This window comes from Hyla sarda, chromosome 1 (assembly GCF_029499605.1).
Source record: "Hyla sarda isolate aHylSar1 chromosome 1, aHylSar1.hap1, whole genome shotgun sequence".
In the NCBI taxonomy this organism is placed as follows: Eukaryota; Metazoa; Chordata; class Amphibia; order Anura; family Hylidae; genus Hyla; species Hyla sarda.
The window spans coordinates 433,360,610-433,378,355 of NC_079189.1; the positions used below are offsets into that span (position 1 = coordinate 433,360,610).

The 17,746-nt window shown below is 42.3% G+C and overlaps 1 protein-coding gene across 12 annotated transcripts in view; it reads left to right on the forward strand.

The window, feature by feature from the left end:
* DEPDC5 (DEP domain containing 5, GATOR1 subcomplex subunit) overlaps positions 1–17,746 on the forward strand; it is a 94,868-nt gene that overhangs the window by 13,734 nt on the left and 63,388 nt on the right. For all 12 annotated transcript variants that reach the window (XM_056530706.1, XM_056530703.1, XM_056530730.1 and 9 more), the window contains 14 exons: positions 3,807–3,876; positions 3,961–4,039; positions 4,834–4,895; positions 7,075–7,144; positions 7,710–7,788; positions 7,881–7,984; positions 8,280–8,354; positions 8,449–8,583; positions 9,911–9,972; positions 10,180–10,253; positions 11,981–12,050; positions 12,448–12,484; positions 12,658–12,778; positions 12,888–13,102. In XM_056530706.1, the coding sequence (XP_056386681.1) occupies positions 3,807–3,876; positions 3,961–4,039; positions 4,834–4,895; positions 7,075–7,144; positions 7,710–7,788; positions 7,881–7,984; positions 8,280–8,354; positions 8,449–8,583; positions 9,911–9,972; positions 10,180–10,253; positions 11,981–12,050; positions 12,448–12,484; positions 12,658–12,778; positions 12,888–13,102 (1,253 nt within the window). The remainder of the gene's footprint in view (positions 1–3,806; positions 3,877–3,960; positions 4,040–4,833; positions 4,896–7,074; positions 7,145–7,709; positions 7,789–7,880; positions 7,985–8,279; positions 8,355–8,448; positions 8,584–9,910; positions 9,973–10,179; positions 10,254–11,980; positions 12,051–12,447; positions 12,485–12,657; positions 12,779–12,887; positions 13,103–17,746) is intronic.

Genomic DNA, 17,746 nt, shown 5'->3' on the forward strand with positions numbered 1-17,746 from the left:
CGACATCACCAGCCCGAAATACCCCCTCCCCGCCCCCGTCACAGCAAACCTAGCTTTTAAGCCATCCAGCCGCATCTCTAATAGCACCACCCCATGTTGGAGGAGGGCGGCATGCAACGCTGCACTGACAATATACACACCCTCCCCTCAGCCTCGTCTTGCTGGAGGAGCTTCAAGAAAAAATTGTCTGTGACAGCCCCCCCCCCCATCTCACAACACCCCCCGCCCCACCCCTCATGTTGCTGGAGAAGCACTGTGAGATTCAGTACCACCTGCCTCACCCCCCCCCCCCCCCCAACCACATTTGCAGCTGCTTTTTTGCTTACTTCATCCTGACGAGGAGCGCTGCTTCCTCCCCCGAAGTGCCCCAGTGTCTTCAAATCAGGGTGAAAAGGTCACAAATATCGGCCATTCCTGTCCTCAGAGCCTCAGCCGGACAGGGAAGAGACACTGACCTGGTGAGGCTCCTGTCATGTGTGAACTGTCTGCCAAAATGTGTATCTAATCCCCCATAAGTGATACTGTTTGAGCTGTGTATCTAATCCCCCAGTGTGTGATCTGTCTGCTAAACTGTGTATCTAAACCCCCCATAAGTGATACTGTTTGAGCTGTGTATCTAATCCCCCTTGTGTGATCTGTCTGATGAGCTGTGTATCTAATCCCCCTTGTGTGATCTGTCTGATGAGCTGTGTATCTAATCCTCCCATGTGTGATCTGTCTGATGAGCAGTGTATCTAATCCTCCCATGTGTGATACTGTTTGCTGAGACCCTGTATCTAATCCCTCCCATGTGTGATACTGTTTGCTGAGCCCCTGTATCTAATCCCCATGTGTGATTTGTGCTGTGTATTTAATCCCTTTATGTTTGATATTGTCTGCTGAGCTGTGTATCTAATCCCCCTATGTCTGATACTGGTTGCTGAGCCCCTGTATCTAATCCTATAATGTGTGATACTGTCTCTATCTAATACTGTTACACTGTCTGCTAAACAGTGTGTCACCCCAGTAGTAAGGAGATTACATGAGGAGGGGGTATGTTACAGTGTGTCACCCCAGTAGTAAGGAGATTACATCAGGAGGAGGTTTGTTACAGTGTGTCACCCCAGTAGTAAGGAGATTACATCAGGAGGAGGTTTGTTACAGTGTGTCACCCCAGTAGTAAGGAGATTACATGAGGAGGGGGTATGTTACAGTGTGTCACCCCAGTAGTAAGGGGATTACATGAGGAGGAGGTTTGTTACAGTGTGTCACCCCAGTAGTAAGGAGATTACATCAGGAGGAGGTTTCTTACAGTGTGTCACCCCAGTAGTAAGGGGATTACATGAGGAGGAGGTTTGTTACAGTGTGTCACCCCAGTAGTAAGGAGATTACATGAGGAGGAGGTTTGTTACAGTGTGTCACCCCAGTAGTAAGGAGATTACATGAGGAGGGGGTTTGTTACAGTGTGTCACCCCAGTAGTAAGGAGATTACATGAGGAGGAGGTATTGTTACAGTGTGTCACCCCAGTAGTAAGGTGATTACATGAGGAGGAGGTTTGTTACAGTGTGTCACCCCAGTAGTAAAGAAATCACATGAGGAGGAGGTTTGTTACAGTGTGTCACCCCAGTAGTAAGGATATTACATGTGGAGGAGGTTTGTTACAGTGTCACCCCAGTAGTAAGGAGATTACATGAGGAGGAGGTTTGTTACAGTGTGTCACCCCAGTAGTAAAGAGATTACATGAGGAGTGGGTTTGTTACAGTGTGTCACCCCTGTAGTAAGGTTGGGCATGTCAAAGGGCAGAGCCAATTTGTGGGGTCAAGGGGGCGGCAAAATTAGCTTTTGCCCAGGGTGCCAAAAGTTCTTGCACCAGCCCTGATCATGTACGATTGTGACTGTCTATTATATGTAGGCTCACAGCTCAGGACTACATCCCCATCATGTGTGATTGTCTATTATATGTAGGCTACATATAATAAACAGTCACAATCATACATGATGGGAATGTAGTCCTGAGCTGTGAGCCTACATATAATAGACAGTCACAATCATACATGATGGGAATGTAGTCCTGAGCTGTGAGCCTACATATAATAGACAGTCACAATCATACATGGCAAAACCTAATTTTGACAACCCTTTGGCTCCGCCCATTGAACCCCTTGGCAAATATAAGATCAGGGGTAGAATTAGTCCCGTAAGCCTCATGGTAAATTCTAGACTTGTCCTCCTCCCTACAATTATAACTATACTGCACCTAATGTGGGGGAACTATATTGCACCTAATGTGGGGGACTATATTGCACCTAATGTGGGGGAACTGTACTGCACCTAATGTGGGGGAACTATATTGCACCTAATGTGGGGGAACTATATTGCACCTAATGTGGGGGGAACTATATTGCACCTAATGTGGGGGGAACTGTACTGCACCTAATGTGGGGGAACTATACTGCACCTAATGTGGGGGGAACTGTACTGCACCTAATGTGGGGGAACTATACTGCACCTAATGTGGGGGGAACTATACTGCACCTAATGTGGGGGGAACTGTACTGCACCTAATGTGGGGGGAACTATACTGCACCTAATGTGGGGGAACTATATTGCACCTAATGTGGGGGAACTGTACTGCCAACCTAATGTGGGGGAACTGTACTACTAACCTAATGTGGGGGTACTATACTGCACCTAATGTGGGGAAACTATACTGCCAACCTAATGTGGGGGAACTGTACTGCACCTAATGTGGGGGAACTGTACTACTAACCTAATGTGGGGGAACTATACTGCACCTAATGTGGGGGAACTATACTGCACCTAATGTGGGGGAAATATATTTCCATCCTAATGTGGGAGATTTATACTGCCAACCTAATATGGGGGAACTATACTGCACCTAATGTGAATACAAAAATATAAATTGTACTATTCTGATCCCTATAGCACTTTTATTTTTCTGTATATGGGGATATATGAGGGTCATTTTTAGTGCTGTGATTTTTAGTTTTTATCTGTACCATTTTTTTTTTGCTTTTTAGATATTTTTTATGGTATTTGAAGTGACCAAAAATGTGCTAATCTGATTAGTGCTATGCAAGCAGGAGTGTGTGTGTGTGTGTGTGTATATGTATGTATGTATATATATATATATATACACACACACACACATACATACATAAACACACACACACGTGCGCGGAGTGAGTTTGTGCTTTAGGGTGCACACCCTAATGCAATAGGCTGCGCACGCCTATGTACAGAACCCTGAAGAAGCTCCTGTCCTCTACATAGACAGTGATTACAGCTCCCAGCAGATCTTTATTACTTTTATATGGAAGGATTTGCTTTATCTATGTTAGTTATCTACTTATTTTTCTTTAATCCTCACTTTTACCTATTTTTGGATGACATTTTGGGGGCTTCAGAATCCATATGAGTTATGGTCTCAACATACAATGGTCGTCCTGGAAGTGATTAATATTGTAACTTGAGGGACAACTGTACCTCCAATATAGACATAGGTGCACTGTAGCATTGACAGTGTAAACTGTAAGCAGGCAGATGTCAAGAGAATCAGTCTGATAGTTTATGTGGGTCAGGCGGGTGAGACAGTTTAAAGGGGAATAACCTTGTTATAGGGTATAGCAGCCCTGTAAATTGCATAGCTGTGAATTTTGAACTTATCACAACATCTGCTCAGCTTTAGCAAAATGAGGAAGGGAGAATAGTGCCCAGGCTCATCCGATCCGCATACCCTAAGTATTTTTAGTGGAACTGTTTGGAAATAGTTGCAATATAATGTGTTCTATGTTCTTCATTGTAGAGCCCAGGCAGGGGAATTATGGGTTAAGAGTGAGAAGGTCACCTGTGGATACATCAGTGAGGACACCCGGGTATGCATCTGCCCTCTTATACTTTTTTTCTCTTAATTTATTGTAACTAATTCACTTCTGCTAAATCCAATCCATCTTTTACAGGTAGTGTTCCGTTCCACCTCTGCCATGGTTTATATATTTATACAGATGAGCTGTGAGATGTGGGACTTTGATATATATGGTAGGAAGACTTCCATAAACCTGTGTAAAACATTACATCATTCTGCTATTCTCAGATTGCCTCTTTGCATCTTTAGCCTCCCTATTCTGTCTTAATGCTGTGTCAATCTCGTAAGAATCATTGATCTTTAACTGATGGTCTGTTCTAGCCAGTATAACTTGACCTATGTTAGCACATGTCTTGTTTTTCGCTTTAGAACCATATAAATAGTGGCAAGAGTGTTTATTTTTTCTCCTTAAAGGGGTACTCCGGCCCTTAGACATCTTATCTATCCCCTATCCAAAGGATAGGGGATAAGATGCCTGATCGCGGAGGTCACGCCGCTTGGGGACCCCCGTGATCTTGCACGCTGCACCCCGTTAAAATCAGTCCATGGAGCGTGTCCGCTCCGGGTCTGATTACTGTCAATCACGGGGCCGGAGCGTTGTGACGTCAAGGCTCCGCCCCGTGTGACGTCACGCTCCGCCCCCTCAATGCAAGCCTATGGGAGGGGGCGTGACAGCTGTCACACGGCGGAGCCTTGACGTCACAACGCTCCGGCCCCATGATCGACAGTAATCAGACCCGGAGCGAACACGCTCCAGGGACTGATTTTAACAGGGTGCGGCGTGCAAGATCACGGGGGTCCCCAGCGGCGGGACCCCCGCGATCAGGCATCTTATCCCCTATCCTTGCGATAGGGAATAAGATGTCTAAGCGCTGGAGTACCCCTTTAACCAAGGGTCATAGGACCTGTGAGAAATACTCAACACTGAGGTTTGTAATGATCATGTTTTTTTTTCTCATTATATCAGGAGATCTGTACTTTGAAAAGGCTGTCAATGGATTCCTTGCAGATCTCTTCAACAAGTGGAAGGTAACAGCCTGGAATGATCTTTTATTAACAAATATATAAAACGGCTCTATAATGGGAAATGAAGAGACAAGACATTAAAACAAAGGCCCAAAACAAAGTCTTGATTCATATACTTGAACCGTTTTAGTATTTACTATGGGTAAAGTTAGCAAAATACAGAAGCTTATAGAGTGCTCATTCATCCGAAAGCTGTTTCTCCTGATTCTCACCCCCCATACATCTATGCCAGGTTTAGCTGAGCATGCATGTAATCTTAATAGTAAGAGAGGAGTAAGTTGCTACCAGATGCCTTGATCTCCCTTGAACACAAAAGGATTGTAATTAGAATTCAGTATGCCCAATCCTTCTTTTTCCCAACAGCTGATTCCACGTATGGTCTTATTTGTATTGGGAATCTTTAGCCTGCTTTTGTTCTAAAGAAGGATAAGACAAAAAAAAGGCTGTGCTGTTAAAGTACGAATATGGATAAACATACAACACACAGTCATCTAGCATGTTCCAGGATAAATAGGTTCTTACCCATCCAGTAACAAAATATCTGGTGCTTTTACACCTTACAAGATGGTTTGTTTCTGTACATCTTGATCTCATGGATAGGACAAAAGCCATGGTGGCTGGTAGACAACCCCACAAAATTAGCCATTAGGGATATAGGGATCTTCCTGTTGGATTTAAGCCTATCATATCTCCAAAATAAGCAACAACATATTGGCTCAGATTTGTTTAGCGTCAGCTTTTGCAACACAATTTTTGAGGAATAAACGAAAGCGCAAAAATGACTGTGTCCTTAAGGCCAAAATGGACTGTGTTCCTAAGGGGTTAAGCCCAATTTTTTCTGAGACATGTGAAAAATTATTAAAGGGGTATTCCGGGCAAAAACATTTTATCCCCTACCCAAAGGATAGGGGATAAGATGTCTGATCGCAGGGGGCCCACTGCTGAGACCCCCCACGATCTCTCTGCAGCACCCGCTTTTTATGCAGGTGCTGAATCTCCATTTTCGGAAACCTCTGGGTTTCCGGGACTGGGGACGTGACGTCACGCCCCCTCAATTCATGTCTATGGGAGGGGGCGTGACGACTGTCACGCCCCTCCCATAGACATGAATGGAGGGGGCGGCATGGCGTGACGTCACGTCCCCATGCTGGCACATACTGGCCCAGTGTATGCCCAGTGTAAGACACTCTCTTGGCACACATTAGGTGCATGAGAGCCTGTGTACATGTCATAGTATACATCAAGAAATACTCTCAACATGCCTAAAAAATGAGTTGCAAACATGGCTCTATGTCTATAGCCAGTTATTATCTTTACCAGCCTAAGTAGTACAACTTTTGCAGTTAGAATGGAATAATACATTCCATCTGAATAAAATGTCTCAGCACGTTAGCGAACAAGACATAAAAAGTACATACATTTTTAGCTATTCATTAGGCATTGATATGACTGCTACATTTTTTTATTAAGCTACAGGGCAGCCATTTTGTCGATTAAAAAATACAAATTATGTGGTAAATTTGCAACATGTCCAGAAGGTACAGTATAGTACTTGTGGATTACACAGGATTATGTGCCCCCTTATACCCTGGCATAGAAGGTAGACATAGAAGGTAGCAATCTGTGTCCAGTCTTGTGCCCCTCATGGCTCAAACGAAAAATGATAAAGATGACCAAACACATCAGGTTCAAACTGTCTCCCTACAGATAATCCTATTAGAGTTGCAGCATCCAAGGGCTGGTTGTCTCGGGTCCACCTACTGACATTTAAAGCAAACTGCTTACTTACTGCTCCCAGCTTTGAATTTCCTGATGCCTCTGCCCTGGCAGAAGTATACTATTACATGGTGGCCATTCATATGAGCGACTTTCCATATGGGCAGGGGCTGTCTTTATAAAAACCCTTAATGTTCACGAATACTGTTGAAACCATTGGGACCTGCCAACAATATAATGTGTATGGTGACCATTTCTTGTGCTGAAAGACAAAACACTTACAGAGATCTCTGGCAGTGGCTGATCTCGTTCTCCTTATGCTAAGCCAGGATATGTGCCAGGGTTTATGGGGAGATTGGGGGAGATAGCCGTTACCCTAAGTCAAAAAGTAAATGATCTAATGTATAATTTAGATCTCAGGAGACTTAACATCAGTTTGATGGCCATAACTTTACTGTTCCTCTAGGAGAAGAACTGCAGTCATGAGGTTACTGTTGTACTCTTTTCTAGAACATTTTATGATGCAAAATCCCTAGGTATGTAGAACATTTAATTTTCTATACTTGATCTCAAAAACTAATTGTGATCTGTGGGTAGATGGTCACACATGTTATAAATGTGGAAACATTTCTCTATGTTTTTAGACAAATTGTGATGTCACGGTCATGACCCGCTCGTGACGTTACGGCCACGCCCCCTCAATTCAAGTCTATGGGAGGGGGTGTGAAGGCCGCCACACCCCCTCCAATAGACTTGCATTGAGGGGGAGTGGCCATAATGTCATGAGCGGGGCGTGACCGTGACATCACAAGCCTCCGCCCTGCCAGTCATCCAGCACGGAATGAAGTTCACTCCGTGTACCGGATGTCTAGGGTGCCGCAGCCAAGATCGCGGGGGTCCCCAGCGGCAGGACCCCTGCGATCAGACATCTTATCCCCAATCCTTTAGATAGGGAATAAGATGTCTAGGGGTGAAGTACCTAGGAAACTCCTAATTTTCATTCAATTGGATGTATTCTGAACTGTTGCCTTTTATAACAGTTACAGATTTTGTTTCCTCTTTTAATGTAGACACCTGAGTTACTTGTGTTTTCCATTTTAGAAGAATTTCCGGAAGCCCATCGCAATAATCCCACCATTTTACAGGATCACATGGGCAGATTCTATGAAGACTTCTACAAGTATGTATCTGTAGAGCTATTTTATGACGTTTTCATTCAGTATAGCTACAGTGGCTGGAAATAACCCTGTGTGGCTTTGTCTCTTATCACAGGGTGGTGGTACAGAATGAAAGACGAGAGGAATGGACTTCACTGCTAGTAACTGTTAAGAAACTTTTCATCCAGTACCCTGAGCTTGTGCGACTGAAAAATGCAGGTACCGGACTGTGTAGATACATTAGGAGGTATTTACTAGTTCTTAGACTTGTAAAATCTTACACCTGTTGTATTTGTAGGGTGTTTATCATCACAGTGGCTCAGGCTGGTTGATACATCTTTAGACTGTCTAGCCTTATGAGCAAGACACATTTTACTATAATTTTTGGGGCAATATGTATGTTGCAATTGCTGTGTGCCACAGTTCTAGCACAGCAGCCATAGAAAATCTGGGCCAACATGATCTACGTTATCAAACAATATTTTGGATTGTTTATTGATTTTTGTGCTTTTAGAATCCTTTCCACCAGGATACAACTCAACATCTGACCAAGGAAACTATCTCGAAGCCATTAATCTATCCTTCAATGGTAATTCTGTTTTTCTCTTAAATCAAAAAGTATTTGATGTTTTTATATGGTTTATTTCAGACCTGACTATTATTTTTTACTCTTTATTTCCAAGTGTTTGACAAGCATTATATAAACCGAAACTTTGACCGGACAGGACAAATGTCAGTGGTCATCACTCCAGGTGTTGGGGTATTCCAGGTCGACAGGTCTCTCATGATTCTTACCAAGCAACGCATGATCGATAATGGTAAGACTCTGATTAGTTGGGTGATCTATATATTGTTGTAGTCCACGTTTATCTAAAAGTTTTTTTTAGAGCTGACATGAAATAGAGGTTGGCAAATTCCATCAGGAATAAGTAATTTTGCTGGTTTATATTACAATGTCCTGGCCTTATGAAAACAGAAATACATTTGTCCCTGCTGCTTAAAAATATAATTATAAAAAGGGAGTAGGTGAGACATTTGGTAGAAGAATTTGAGATCAAAATCATGATACTCAAGAGAATAAACGGGTATTTTGTAGAATAAATGTCATTACCCAGAGTGGCAGTTAACATAAAAAGGAAGAAAATACCTGCTTAGCCAGTTACTTACTGCACTGGTGTCCTGCAGTTGGTGTTGGTACAGTGAATAGAAAGCTCTGATGGCAGGATCGACCGCATCGAAATGGCAACGGTGTAGATTTGGAAGCAGGTAAGTAGGTGACTTTTTATTTTAACTGCTGCTCTGGGCACTTTTAAATTCAAAATGTGTTCTCCCAATGTAACCCCTTTCCACATATTTTTGTCTCCTCTACGTGAAGGGTACATGGAGCAGGTTTGGGAGGACCACTGCTAATATATCTATCTCAAATGCTATTTAACTCTCCGTAGCTGCCAAGCCTATGATAATGATATAGCCTGCCTATGGTAGGCTGTGCCAATAGAGCCCATATCTAATGGATCAGTGCAGTAAATATATACTGCATTGATCTATATGAGCAATTAAATTAAGTTTAAAAAAAAAATGATTTAAAATATAAATTAAAAAAATAAAATAAACATATTTTAAGGAAAACTCTGTCAGCCTGTTCACCACACTAAATACGTCCAGTAGTTCCTGAGATATGTTCCCCAGAAGATTGTCTGTCTGCTAAATTCAGTGATTGTGCGCTAGAGTCGTGACCCCGTCGGCTCAATTTACATATTCCTGGTCTGAATAGAAGAGTTATTGCTGAGAAATAACAAAAATGCAATAATGAAAATAGACCTGGTCCTGATTGCGTTAAACATAATTTGAATAAGGAATTTAGTCATAAGGAATGGAAAAAAAATCCAGAGTGTGGGTATTACCAAATGTGAAATGGTAGGTAAAAGAAAATGTCCATTCAAGTTGAGATGGATGTACGCCTTCAACAAGCCTCCCCCAAACCATTGTAAACTTACATTAGGGTTAAGGTTTTTATCTTTTACTTTCATAGCTAACTCTGTTCTTATTTTCATAGTTAATAGACAAAATTAATGTGACCATGACTTAAGCTAAATATACTAGTATATATACATATCACTTACCTAAAATTGTATATTTTTCTAGGGATTGGCGTAGATCTAGTGTGTATGGGAGAACAGCCTCTTCATGCTGTACCACTCTTCAAGGTAATATTCTGGAAGCAGCATCAGTCTTGTCCATGAAATGTATCTAGTACTCACTATAATGGACTGAGCTATAAATACAGACACATGAAGTTAACAAGTGTGGTTCTGTTTCTAGAATTCTTAAATTCTCTGACAACACCTTTTCTGGAGCCAGAAAGTAGCTTCCTGGTTTTGGCTTAATGAGTAACATCCATGCTTTTGTTGCAGTTGCACAATAAGAGCAGTTCTGGAGACTCTCGCCTTGTAGATGACTATAACATCCCACACTGGATCAATCACAGGTAAGGGCACAAGACAAATACAGTCATGGCCCTAAACGTTGGTACCCCTGAAATTTTTCTAGAAAATGAAGTATTTCTCACAGAAAAGGATTGCAGTAACACATGTTTTGCTATACACATGATTATTCCCTTTTGTGTGTATTAGAACTAAACAAATAAAGGGAGGGAAAAAAAAGCTAATTGGACATAATGTCACACCAAACTCCAAAAATGGGCTGGACAAAATTATTGGCACCCTTTCAAAATTGTGGAAAACTAAGATTGTTTCAAGCATGTGATGCTCCTTTAAACTCATCTGAGGCAAGTAACAGGTGTGGACAATATAAAAATCACACCTGAAAGCAGATAATAAGGAGAGAAGTTCACTTAGTCTTTGCATTGTGTGTCTGTGTGTGCCACACTAAGCATGGACAACATAAAGAGGAGAAGAGAACTAAGTGAGGACTTGAGAACCAGAATTGTGGAAAAATATCAACAATCTCAAGGTTACAAGTCCATCTCCAGAGATCTAGATTTGCCTTTGTCCACAGTGCACAACATTATCAAGAAGTCTGCAACCCATGGCACTGTAGCTAATCTCCCTGGGAGTGGACGGAAGAGAAAAATTGATTAAAGGTGTTAACGCAGGATAGTACGGATGATGGATAAGCAGCCCCAAACAAGTTCCAAAGATATTCAAGCTGTCCTGCAGGCTCAGGGAGCATCAGTGTCAGCGCAAACTATCCATCAACATTTAAATGAAATTAAACGCTATGGCAGGAGACCCAGTAGGACCCCACTGCTGACACAGAGACATAAAAAAGCAAGAATACATTTTGCCAAAATAAGCTTGAGTAAGCCAAAATCCTTCAGGGAAAACGTCTTGTGGACAGATGAGACCAAGATAGAGCTTTTTGGTAAAGCATTCTACTGTTTACCAAAAAACAGAATGAGGCCTACAAAGAAAAAAAAACACAGTATCTACAGTGAAATATGGTGGCGGTTCAATGATTGAGGTTTTGGGGTTGTTTTACTGCCTCTGGCACTGGGTGCCTTGAATGTGTGCAAGGCATCATGAGATCTGAGGATTACCAACGGATTTTGGGTCGCACTGTACAGCCGGTGTCAGAAAGCTGGGTTTGTGTCCAAGGTCTTGGGTCTTCCAGCAGGACAATGACCCCAAACATACATCAAAAAGCCCCCAGGAATGGATGTCAACAAAGCGCAGTAGAGTTCTGAAGTGGCCAGCAATGAGTCCAGATCTAAATCCCATTGAACACCTGCAGAGAGATCTTAAAATTGCTGTGGGGTAAAGGTGCCCTTCCAATAAGAGAGACCTGGAGCAGTTTGCAAAGGAAGAGTGGTCCAACATTCCGGCTGAGAGGTGTAAGAAGCTTATTGATGGTTATAGGAAACAACTAATTTCAGTTATTTTTTCCAAAGGGTGTGCAACCAAATATTAAGTTAAGGGTGCCAATATTTTTGTCCAGACCATTTTTGGAGTTTGGTGTGACATGTCATATTTGCTTTTTTTCCTCCCTTTTTTGATTTAGTTTCAATACACACAAAGGGAATAAACACGTGTATAGCAAAACATGTCTAACTGCAATCTTTTTCTTTGAGAAATACTTAATTTTCTTGAAAAATTTCAGGGGTGCCAACATTTACTGCCATGACGGTAGCTCATGTGGCTTTACATAACAACATCTGATGGTGGAGCATTTTCTGACATTGGTTTTTCCTCTTAGTTTCTACACATCACAGAGTCAATCCATGAATAGCTGCTTTACCCCACGCATCAAGTTGGCACCTCGGAGGGTAAAGGGCTTATCATTAACATTGTTTACATTTGTGCTGTTGTGATTAGAGATGAGCGAACTTACAGTAAATTTGATTCGTCACGAACTTCTCGACTCGGCAGTTGATGACTTTTCCTGCATAAATGAGTACAGCTTTCAGGTGCTCCGGTGGGCTGGAAAAGGTGGATACAGTCCTAGGAGACTCTTTCCTAGGAATGGATCCACCTTTTCCAGCCCACCGGAGCACCTGAAGGCTGAACTAATTTACGCAGGAAAAGTCATCAACTGCCGAGCCGAGAAGTTCGTGACGAATCAAATTTACTGTAAGTTCGCTCATCTCTAGTTGTGATGATTTTCATGACCCATATAACCTATATGTATTTAATGCGTGAGTTTTATGTCCTTTATGCTTTTAGGTGTCCAGTGAGAGGGGGAGGATTGGAAGAGAGTCTTGTAAGTTTTGCATGTATTTCTTTATATCTTCTATTTGTACATTTACATGTATGTGCCCCACATTAATATTTCTTTAAGAATTCGAGACTTTTATAGTCTTTTGTTTATGTCAGGTTAAAGTCTGTCTGTACAGTATTTCTTCTACATATATCTCCCTTTCTCTTCTTTTAAAGCCCTGGGAAGCCCTAAAGAGACTGAGAATGCTCTACCTATACAAGTAGACTATGATGCCTATGATTCTTTGGTGTTTCGATTGCCTGGTCCATCTAGAGCACAGCGTCCTACAACCTTCAGGTAAACAATAGGAAGCAGTGCTGTTTTATTACTCAAATCTGTACTTTTGATTTTCTGATAATTTTTACAAGTGTTCTTTTTTTTTCTTTTCATTTCATCGTTTGCACAGGCCTGTGAGAGAGACTCAGACACGGAAGAGCTCTTGTTCTTATGATGCATCCTGCAGCCCATCACAGCAGAGTCGTCCCTTTCCAGCTGAAGAGGGACGGAGCCAAACATCAGATGAAAGTTCTTTGGGCAAAATCTCCAACATTCTGCTCATTCCTCGCCCACATCTCCATCAGTATGAAGCCAGTAGCTCTCTGGGCTATACTAGTAATAGAGGTAAGCCGCTTTAATGACATGCTTCTATGTGCAGACACATGATTATTACTGTTCATGCCTTTTTAACATAGTACTATCAGAACTAACCTTGTTCAGTATGGATATAGGGATATGGCTTATGATGCAACCCCTTGGGGGGAATGTACTATAATGTTAGATAAAAGTTTCTATATATGCATCACACCACAGCTTGAGCCACTATTGCTAATGTGGCACATTCATAGACTTTTTTTTTGGTCTACATTTACACTGTCTTAAGCTGGCCATACACATAAGATAGATGTTTAAGCATTCAGCCAGAAGCCATCTCTCCTGATTTCCCCTCCCCCCATGCATATGCACGCTCAGCTGTGTGAGAGAGAGAAGAAAGTCACCTCCAGGCTTCTCTGGCAGTAGTTTATCTCCCTGAGAAAAGTAGGATCAGGTAGTTGACATCCAACATTCGAGAGAGTTGGAAGGCTGCCCTACACATTAGCTTCTCTGACTGTTCAGCCAAAATTGGCAGGTTAGCCCTGCTTAATCGTTAGACAGTTTTAGTGACTCGGAGTCAAAAATCCACCCTTGGTCACCGTACGTTTAACTGGACATACACATAGATAGACAGATTTCTTGTGCATATGCAACCTCTAAAGGGCATATGTTAAAGTGATTAGAACATGTAGAATTTCAACATCCTAGTGATAGACCATCAATATTAGATTGATGAGGGTCCAACTCCCCAGCACCCCTATTGATCAGCTGTTTAAAACTTCTTCAGTGCTTACTTGTACTGATCTTTGCATTGCTGTACTATTTATAGCAGTTCTTTTTAAAGGGGTACTCCGCCCCTAGACATCTTATCCCCTATCCAAAGGATAGGGGATAAGATGTCTGATCGTGGGGGTCCCGCTGCTGGGGACCCCCGCAATCTCTCCTGCAGCACCCCCGTTCTTCAGCTGCACGTAGCAAAGATCGATCCATGGCTTATGACGGGCGATACAGGGTCCGGAGTATTGTGATGTCACGCCCCCTAAATGGGAGGGGGCGTGGCGGCAGTCATGACCTCCTCCCATAGGCTTGCATTGAGGGGGCAGGGCATGACGTCACGAGGGGGCGTGCCGTGACGTCACGATGCTCTGGCCCCTGTATCGCCCGTCATCAGCCACGGAGCAATCTTCACTCCGTGCAGCTGAAGAACAGGGGGGCTGCAGGAGAGATCGCTGGGGTCCCCAGCAGCGGGACCCCCGCGATCAGACATCTTATCCCCAATCCTTTTGGATAGGGGATAAGATGTCTAGGGGCAGAGTACCCCTTTAATGCAAGACTGAAGAGGTTGTGACACTCATGATAGCTGATTGATGGGGGGTAGCTGGGAGTTAGACCCCAGCCAATCTAATAGGCCATCATTTTTTTACAGGCTGGTTAACTTAAAAAAAAAAATCTACTTTAAAATCACTTTAGCCTCACCTGAGAAAATCATTTTAGTGTCCCTTTACATCACAGCACCTGTCGAAAAAATGTCTATGTGGTTCTAATAGTGATTATTGTTCACATGTAATACTAGCGGCAGGTGTGTTTTGACCTTGTTTACTCTTCTGTCATATGAGCTTGTGAAACATTGCCATAGTTACATTGTCACCTACACCCCCTTCATCCCACTCATTGTGACTCACTCCTTGCATATGATTCAAGCATTCTGGACTTAACTAACCAAAGAAGAGCGTGGTACAGCCTTTCATCATTTTTTATATTATATCTATGTTACATGTGATATAATCTTGTTTAAAGGCCAAGCATGTAACAACATACAGTCATGGCCGTAAATGTTGGCACCCCTAAAATGTTTCTAGAAAATAAAGTATTTCTCACAGAAAAGGATTGCAGTAACACATGTTTATTCCCTTTGTGAGTATTGGAACTAAACCAAAATAAGGGAGGGAAAAAAGCTAATTGGACATAATGTCACACCAAACTCCAACAATGGTCTGGACAAAATTATTTGCACCCTTTCAAAATAGTGGAAAATTAAGATGTTTCAAGCATGTGATGCTCCTTTAAACTCACCTGGGGCAAGTAACAGGTGTGGGAAATATAAAAATCACACCTGAAAGCAGATAAAAGGAGAGAAGTTCACTTAGTCTTTGCATTGTGTGTCTGTGTGTGCCACACTAAGCATGGACAACAGAAGGAGGAGAAGAGAACTGTCTGAGGACTTAAGAACCAAAATTGTGGAAAAATATCAACAATCTCAAGGTTACAAGTCCATCTCCAGAGATCTAGATTTGCTTTTGTCCACAGTGCGCAACATTATCAAGAAGTTTGCAACCCATGGCAGTGTATGTAGCTAATCTCCCTGGGAGTGGACGGAAGAGAGAAATTGATGAAAGGTGTCAATTCAGGATAGTCCGGATGGTGGATAAGCAGCCCCAAACAAGTTCCAAAGATATTCAAGTTGTCCTTCAGGATCAGGGAGCATCAGTGTCAGTGCAAACTATCCGTTGACATTTAATTAAATGAAATGAAACGCTATGGCAGGAGACCCAGGAGGACCCCACTGCTTACACAGAGAAATAAAAAAAGCTAGACTACGTTTTGCCAAAATGAACTTGAGTAAGCTAAAATCCTTCTGGGGAAAATGTCTTGTGGACAGATAAGATCAAGATAGAGCTTTTTGGTAAAGCACATGATTCTACTGTTTACTGAAATCGGAATGAGGCCTACAAAGAAAAGAACCCCGTACTTACAGTGAAATATGGTGGAGGTTCAATGATGTTTTGGGGTAGTTTTGCTGCTTCTGGCACTTGGTGCCTTGAATGTGTGCAAGGCATCATGAAATCTGAGGATAACAAACGGATTTTGAGTCGCACTGTACAGCCCAGTGTCAGAAAGCTGGGTTTGTGTCAGAGATCTTGGGTCTTCCAGCAGGACAATGACCCCAAACATATGTCAAAAAGCCCCCAGAAATGGATGACAACAAAGCACTGGAAAGTTCTTAAATGGCCAGGTGTTCAGCTCTAAATCCCATTGAACACCTGTGGAGAGATCTTAAAATTGGTGTTGGGAAAAGGCGCCCTTCCAATAAGAGAGACCTGGAGCAGTTTGCAAAGGAAGAGTGATCCAACATTCCGGCTGAGAGGTGTAAGAAGCTTATTGATGGTTATAGGAGGCGACTGATTTCAGTAATTTTTTCCAAAGGGAGTGCAACCAAATATTAAGTTAAGGGTGCCAATAATTTTGTCCAGACCATTGTTGGAGTTTGATGTGACATTATGTCCAATTAGCTTTTTTTCCTACCTTTTTTGCTTTAGCTCCAATACACACAAAGGGAATAAACATGTGTATATCAAAACATGTGTTACTGCAATCCTTTTCTGCGAGAAATAATACATTTTCTAGAAAAATTTCAGGGGTGCCAACGTTTACGGCCATGACTGTATGTAGAATAAACTGAGTGCTAAAGATAGGTTCATACACAGATTGTCTACACAAATCATACTTTCCATGTGTTTGTAATATTGTAAAGTGGACCTTAAATAGGTGTCTGACACTACTGCATAGCATTACATGTTATGACATCAAGTATGGCGCATTATTGCTAATGTTTAGTCAAAATATAACTCTCTCAGCACTGTTGTCTTTGTAGAACTTTATGGTACTCTCTGAGCACTAAACGGCACTAAATGATACAGTTGGTCTCTACAGTCTAGTATCTGGGTGCAGTAGAGCATTCATTGTTAGTTTATAGACACAATCATTTGTCACATACACTGCTGAACTGGAATAATTTGTCACAAACACTGCTGACCTGGGTCATAAGGTACCTATACACATGCAGTAGCTGTAGGCCAATAACTGTTTCCATACACATGACTGTGAGCTTGGTTGAAGGTTAATCTGTTCTCAGTAGTGTAAGCTGCAGACTCCTCTGCAGAGGCTTATCACTCCAAGAACAATAGGATCGGGCAGCTGAAATCAAAGATTCTCATTCCTTTTCTCTATCAACATCATCTGTTGGGCAGTCCTCGTACACATTTAAAGGGGTACTCATCCCCTAGACATCTTATTTTTAACAATCAGACATCTTATCCCCTATCCTAGAGGATAGGGATAGGGGATAAGATGTCTGATCGTGGGGGATCCACCACTGGGTTCCCCCACGATCTCTGGCCCAGCACCCCGGCATTTTGAAAATTGCTGTTACTCCCCCTCCATTCATGTTTACAGGGTATAAGATGTCTAGGGGAGGAGTACCCCTACTGAAATAAGCAGGTTCAGACAACATTTTTTCTAATGTGCATGGGGGCTTCTAATAGACTTAGCAAATCTGTACTAGCATAATACCTTGGTAATAAGATTATTATTATTAACTCATTCTTTATTTTATACAATGTGCCTTTTAAAGAAGTATATAAGCCTTCTAATCTTAATGTGACCTTTGAGACCCCTTTTGGACTCTGGTGCCTTTACATTTCTTCTGCAGGACAGCACTCCCAGCCACCTGCTGTGCAAGGAACAGCAACACACTAACACTGCGTCCCCTTCATGAGGATCGGTGAGAAGCGTTTGCTCCTCCACTGATCATACAAGCGATGCATATCCTAAGGCATTAGGAGATGGGGAATACTGTACCTATGTTTAGTGTGACCGCAATTTGTAAAGTTATAT